The 6,375-nt window shown below is 56.4% G+C and overlaps 2 protein-coding genes across 3 annotated transcripts; both read left to right on the top strand.

Annotated features, from left to right (window-relative positions):
• Positions 1 to 47: 47 nt before the first annotated feature.
• Positions 48 to 2,991, top strand: LOC113208045 (uncharacterized). The gene is made up of 5 exons (XM_026424876.2): positions 48 to 222; positions 479 to 554; positions 723 to 1,170; positions 1,794 to 1,978; positions 2,056 to 2,991. Exons 1-5 carry the CDS (start codon positions 62 to 64, stop codon positions 2,548 to 2,550), a joined length of 1,365 nt encoding a protein of 454 aa, XP_026280661.1. The 5' UTR covers positions 48 to 61; the 3' UTR covers positions 2,551 to 2,991.
• A 132-nt stretch (positions 2,992 to 3,123) lies between these two features.
• On the top strand, positions 3,124 to 5,681 carry LOC113208010 (uncharacterized). 2 transcript variants are annotated; one of them, XM_026424838.2, is made up of 4 exons: positions 3,124 to 3,277; positions 4,082 to 4,827; positions 5,000 to 5,054; positions 5,127 to 5,681. In XM_026424838.2, the coding sequence occupies exons 1-4, from the start codon at positions 3,256 to 3,258 to the stop codon at positions 5,225 to 5,227; spliced, it is 924 nt and encodes a 307-aa protein (XP_026280623.1). In that variant the 5' UTR covers positions 3,124 to 3,255; the 3' UTR covers positions 5,228 to 5,681. The 2 variants fall into 2 exon arrangements, with proteins under 2 accessions (XP_026280623.1, XP_026280622.1); XM_026424837.2 differs by having other exon boundaries at positions 3,125 to 3,277; positions 5,147 to 5,681.
• The last annotated feature ends 694 nt before the right edge of the window (positions 5,682 to 6,375 follow it).

Genomic DNA, 6,375 nt, shown 5'->3' on the forward strand with positions numbered 1-6,375 from the left:
CTGCGCTGATGGCACCAACTATACAGAATAGGCGCGCGCGACCCACCACACACCACGTGTGATGGACAGTACTGGGCGTCGAGGTCGCGCGGGAAGTCCAGCCAGTCCGACGCCGACCATGGCCGCGAGCGCAAGCGAGTGCGTGGAAGTGGTGGAAGTGCCGCCGGTGGTGGACAAGGCCCTCAGGGATGTCGCGGCCAGGCAGGGCTACAAGAAACCGCGGTTAGTGTTTGCTGGAAGCAAAAGAGTTACAACGCCGCTGCAGTTCCTCTGAGTCACAGCCATTAATAGACGTTTTGCGTTCTTGCCGCGCTTTTAGGCGCTCCACCCAAATAACACATCGGTTTATACGTCATAAGGTCCCATAGTTATAAATCGAGGGGCAGACTGACCATCATTTTAATCCCAACAACCAAACTCTTTGGTCGTGGTGACCAAACATTCTTACATGGCGTGTTCTGTCGGTTCTGTCCTCCAGCTTCACGGTGACCTCCGGCTCGGGCGCGCGGGACGGCTTCCTCAGCACCATGTACCGGGCCCTCATCCACGACGAGGTGAGTAAGGCGCGGTCTGCGGCGGGTGGCGTCGCGGCTGCGGAAAAGTACCCGATCATCAGCGCAATTTGCAGGGCGCCGCGGAGCGTGGAACTCGTTTGGCGGGTCCACCTCCGCGTGCGCCCGTCCCCGGCACCCTCGCGTACACGAGCCCTGTCGTTCCTGCAGGACCCCACCGGCCCGGCCGACATGAGCGCCATGTGCAAGGTGTCCATGTCCGTCATGGAGAGCATCATGTCTGACGTGTTCGCGACCGAGGGACACATCTACAGCAAGGTGCTGCCGGCCATGGCGGCGGTCGCCGGCCCCGAGGCCACGCCGCGCTGGCCGCAGGTGCTCGACGTGGCGGTGGACGGCCCGCCGCCGCACTGCATCACCCTGGAGGACTTCGGGCCGCTCGGCTTCGGGCAGCCCGTGCGCACCAAGGGCCTGGACGTGGACCACTGCCGCCTCCTGGCGCAGCAGCTCGCCAAGTTCCACGCGGCCGGCTTCGTCCTCAAGCACCTCCACCCGGACAAGTACCAGGCCCTCGCGGCGCCCCTCGAGAACCTCTTCGACAGCCAGGAGTGGAAGGACACTTTCTACCCCTTTATGAGTAGCACCAGACAACTTCCAGGTAAAGCGACAGTGCGGGCATCGAAATATAATTTTGTGACTAGGGGGTGAGTTTTTACCGACTTGAGATGATTTAAAGGGGAGGGGGGGGCGGGAAAACCTGTCCTGGGTGGGTGATATGTGCCTGCACCGTCCATTTTCTGGTTATATTGTACCGAATTGGGCAGGCGTGCGGTTGTGTCCGTCATTCGTCAACACTCTTCATCGTCCCGTACGTGTATGCAACACCGACGCACGCCTGCATACGGTACAGCAGAGTCCTGCAGAGAGCAGGGCGGGGCGGGGGCGGGCCTCGGGGGCACCTGCCTACATGGCGTCCGAAGTCTGTCGTGCGCCGGCTACAGGGCTCTGCGGCACAGTACAACAAAAAAAAACACAGACGGCCTAGAGATCACCCACTGTATATACTGGGTGGTCCACCGACCACTTCCTTTACTTTGCTCGTACTATACCGCATGCACGCTTGCGGGCGGGAACTTGCATACCGTCGCTCACCACTCGTGCGATTATACAACCCGCCCGCACGCATGCATGTGGACGGTATAAGCAAAATAAAGGAAGGGGTCTGTTGACCACCCTGTATTGTGTTCTACTGTCTAAATTACTTTCCGATCCTCTCGACAGACCTGCTGGTTGCAAAGTGGCCTGCAGGCAGCAAGATGTACAATTTTGTAAAGAAGGCTACCGAATGCGTAAACGAGAACTTTAGCCTCATGATAGAGCCCGCCAGCTGGGAGAACGACGGCGAGGGCTGCTGCCTGGCCCACGGCGACTGCCAGATCAACAACGTGGCCTTCAAGTACGACAAGGTGAGGGCCGGCGCGACCGCCGCGGTACGCCTCTCCGCAACTGAACGGATGACTGACTGTGCACCTCTTTGTCGCAGGATACTGGGCGAGTCGTGGACTGCATGCTGTACGACTTCCAGATTATGCACGAGAGCAGTCCCGCCGTGGACCTGACGCGCATACTCCTGGTCTGCACGGACCAGGAGATGCGAGAAGCCCACCTGGACGAGCTGCTGCGCGGCTACCTGCGCGACCTGCACGCCCACATGCGCGCCGGGGGCGTCCGGGACCCCGAGCGTGTCTTCTCGTGGGACCTGCTGCAGAAGCACATGCGGCGCACCTCCGTGTGGCCGATCCTCATGCAGCCCATGTTCCACAGCATGCTGCACGGCGACGACGAGAACGTAGAGCAGATCCGGGAGGCCATGGCCAAGGCCGGCGCGCTCGAGGAGCAGCCCGAACTGCCAGAAATGCAGCTGCAGGCCACGCCGCTGCTCAAGCAGCGCTTCATCGACCTCATCCAGGACATCGCGGACCGCGGCTGGATGCCCACCGAGGGGGACTTGGACAAGTGGGTGGCCAGAGAGGCCTGACTCCGTCGTCATCACCGCCGCCAACGTCACCGACGACAGTGTCTTTATCGGAAGCTTAATGGTGCATTTGGTTTCGTGAGTCGAGTCGCCTCGCAATACCAAATCCACCATAAAAGGGTGTTTCAACGAAGACCGAAAAGCGAAGTAAGAAGAATAAAATCGGACCCAGGGAGCTGTGGCGAGGCTGAGGGTGGACGCGGGAGGGGAAGGAGTGGCAAGTGGGCAGGGGGGTGCTCTCCACTCCCCGCGTCCACCCTCACCACAAGTCCGGTTTTGTGCTTCTTACTTCTTCCTTTTCCTTCTCATTGTTGCACGTTGTTAAAACAACCTGCTTTATTTTTGCCTGTGATATTAGTCAATTTCCACATAATCACGACATTATTAATTAAAAATGATATAAATAAATAAATACTAACAATACTATTCAAATAATGTTGAATATTTTTGCGTTTTTAATTTTACACAATTACACCTTTTCTGACGAAAACGATCGAACCTACTCAACAGTGTGAACAAGTAGCAAGTCGTCAAAGTTCCACTGCCGGCCACGCTGCGCGCTGGGGTAGCCACCCTTCCTCCGCCAGTTGCCAGTTCGCCCGTGTCAAACCAGTGCTGTGAAACGAATGGAGTGGACCGTACCGCGCCGGTAAGACGGAGGTTTTTCCAACGCCCCTTCTCGTCTAAACCAAACCCTTTACAAGAAGCATGGGCGTGCCAAGGCACACGGGTATGTAGCATTCTGCGTCGTTCACTATAAAACAGTTTCTTTGCGTGGAGATTAGCCGAGGACCAACGGTAGACGATTGCGTTGTTTATTTGGAAGAGAGGTTAGGGCGGGTCGGCCCTGTTTGTTTGTCTTTTAAAGTCGGCGATGGTCGCGTGTCGCGTGCGTGCCGAGTCACGAGCACGAGGCGAAGCGCGCGGCAGTTAATCGCAGAGGTTAGGGGCATGTTTGCGAATGGGTTATGTGGCGACGAGTTGGCTCGCGTGTGCCAAACACTTACCGCGCTTCGAGTATGGGTCTTCCGTTGCTGCGCCTCGTCAGCTCGGCGGTCGCCGGTCGTCCGTCTTTGGCACTGCACTGCACTAACCAAAAGAAAGGCTTTTGGCAACAGGCGCGATTTGTTCAACAACTTTGTCGTCGCGTCGGTGACGCGATGCCCCGACGTCCTCTAGTCGCGGGTGTCGCCGCGTTGCATCACACGACACTGTGTGCTTGTGCTCCGCCCGGCCGCGCCCGCACTTGTCACTCGTTTCATTTCCGGTAATTACTTTATAGTCGGCCCACTATTACTTCACTGTTCGGAAAAGGTCACGTGATGGGCCTGAATGCCCTCTAAGCCAATTAGAAGCCTCGTCAGCGAAAACCCGAACATTGAAGTAATCGAGGGACGACTACAGTCTGACCAGCGAAAGAATGCTTCTGGTTCCCATAAGCGCCCATGCTATCGAGAAGCATTCTTTGGCTGGTTCGAGTGTATAGTTGCTGACCACATTTTGATTCTCGATTCGACAATGCTTGCCGCCCCAGGTGACGGGCACCGGCGATGCCCCGTCTGCGCGCTGAGCGCCGAGGCCGCCGTGTCCGCGCTGCGGTTCCGCTCGCCCCAAGAGATCCGGAGGCATCTCCTGAGCCACGGCGTCGGCGACATCACGGTCCGGGACGAGACCGTGACCGCGGACAACAGGCGGCGCCGGAGCATGAACTCGGTGCACGCGTGCAGCACGTGCCACAAGGTGTTCGCCAACAGCAGCAACCTGAACCGCCACGCCAAGACGCACCTTGCAGGGGGGCGCGCGACGGACATCAAGAAGGCCTCCAAGTCGCTGGACGCCAAGGACGACAAAGAGAACGTCGAGCTCGGCAGGGCGGAGCGCAAGCGGGTGGCCGCCAAGAAGAAGGCCGGCGCCACCCCCACGACGATCAAGAGCGAGGACCCGATCAAGGACGTCAAGGAGGAGCTCGCCGACAACCCCACGACGACCGACGGCGAGGATCTACTCAAGGACGACGTCAAGAAAGAGCCCGTCGACAGCACGACGACGACCGACAGCAAGGACACGCTCAAGGACCTCGTCAAAAAGGTGGTCTTCAAGAAGACGCCAGTCGCCTCGCCCAAGATGATGGTCTCCAAGGAGCTATCCGAGGACTCGAAGGAGGTGTCCTTGCAGGCCGCAGCGACGTCCCCTCCGGGTCCGGCAGACGCCCTTGCCTCCCACAGGAAGCCGAACTTTGACTCATCCAGTCCTTTTACCTGGAGTAAAAGGTTCCGGAAGGTACGTTCCCTTGCGTCGTACGAGTTTGCTTTTCTGTGTACTTCAGCCAACAGCGGAGGTGGAACAGCGGGTAGACCTGAAACGTTTCCGCCCTTCCGTTCTACCCGCTCTTCGTCCCGCAGTTGTCACACTCCAAAATTGCTACAAAATTTGTTTTTCTGGGCCTCTGCAGGTCGCGGGCGTCATGCCGATGTCGCCCCTCGCGGCTTCAACCCCAGAAAATTCAGGTAAGGTCAAACGTACAAAATGCTATTTTTCTTTGTTATTGAGTCCGAGAGTTCATTGACACTTCAATCTAGCCTCCCCGTCTCTTGCGCAGACAAGTCCCGCCCTATCTGGATGGAGTGCCCGCAGTGCTGCCAGCGCCTTGACTCCTCGACCACCCTCTGGTCGCACATGAGGCGGGTGCACGGCCAGCGGAGGCACGGCCTGCCGACGCCCGGCACCGCCTAGCAAGCCTTGTAGGTCTGGACCTGCTCCGCCTGGTATGTGAGATCCGCTCCTTTTACTGGTCATCATCATGTATTCCGTTTGACAATTTAGTTATATTTTTTATTACCGACTCTGATCTATGATGAGTGATTAAGTTTTGTTTTACCGCCACTGACCTGATTAGTATGATTTAGTTTTGCCTAATCCCCCTTAATCTATTATGAGTTATGTATTACCGCACCTGATCTATGTTGAGTGATTTTGTTTGATTGTACTGTCACTCCACCACTTATCTGTGTTGAGTGATGAAGTTTTGTTTAATCGTTCTTGATATACACATGCTGAGTGAACTTTTGTCTCATCGCTCCTCAAATGTGTAAATTTGTTTCTTTTTTATTTAAATAGCACAAGTTTGAAATGCACTTGCATTGTTTCTCCTTTCTTTGACCTTACACTGGTAAAACAAGTGTTTAATGTTGTGCGTCAATTGGTGTTAAAGTTCAAGTGTGCTTTTTCTCAACACATTGTGGTGTCTACTTACGATAAACGTCGAAGTGTACCAGCTTCACACCATATGGTTCCTATTGACAGCATAGAACTGTGTGTGTCCAAGTGTGTAGAATTAAACTTCTGCAAATCGTTTAAAGTGTGCACACCACGCAAAGTGTGCAACTTTGAGTTAAACACCATGTAATGTTTAAAGTCCTAACTTGCACACGTTGGCGTTCAAATTATGCACACTTGTTTTATCAGTGCACGCTTTCTGTTTCATCCCCCGTTTGTTTGCTTTCACCCCTTCAACACGGCCATGAGCCATAGCGGCTCTCCGTGGCCAGACTGTAGGACTCCCCTGGCGCGGCGGCGCGCTTGGGGAGCGCCGGGGAGCTAGGCAGCCCATCGGGCGCGCGCGTGAGGCGAGCGGCGTGTCGGTCGGCGCTGCCTCGGTCGAGCACTCCAGTGGTGGTCGAGCCGAGCGCAGTGTAGAACGCGGAGGGGTTGTGTTGCCCTCTTCAGCGCCAGGCGAGGCTAAAGAGCCCCAGAGCCTCTGAGGCTCTTTAGGCGAGGCCAATAACTAGAAGATATCGCCCGGCCCGGCCGGCAGTTACCTCGTGCGCG

This window comes from Frankliniella occidentalis, unplaced genomic scaffold (genome assembly GCF_000697945.3).
Source record: "Frankliniella occidentalis isolate FOCC.00 unplaced genomic scaffold, Focc_3.1 Scaffold714, whole genome shotgun sequence".
NCBI lineage: Eukaryota > Metazoa > Arthropoda > Insecta > Thysanoptera > Thripidae > Frankliniella > Frankliniella occidentalis.

Coding starts and splice junctions, on each gene's coding strand:
- LOC113208045 (XM_026424876.2), top strand. CDS start 62: ATGGACAGTACTGGGCGTCGAGGTCGCGCGGGAAGTCCAGCCAGTCCG. Junction 1,171..1,793: donor TAGCACCAGACAACTTCCAG/GTAAAGCGACAG, acceptor TCCTCTCGACAG/ACCTGCTGGTTGCAAAGTGG. Junction 1,979..2,055: donor TGGCCTTCAAGTACGACAAG/GTGAGGGCCGGC, acceptor TCTTTGTCGCAG/GATACTGGGCGAGTCGTGGA.
- LOC113208010 (XM_026424837.2), top strand. CDS start 3,256: ATGGGCGTGCCAAGGCACACGG. Junction 4,828..4,999: donor GGAGTAAAAGGTTCCGGAAG/GTACGTTCCCTT, acceptor GGGCCTCTGCAG/GTCGCGGGCGTCATGCCGAT. Junction 5,055..5,146: donor TTCAACCCCAGAAAATTCAG/GTAAGGTCAAAC, acceptor TCTCTTGCGCAG/ACAAGTCCCGCCCTATCTGG.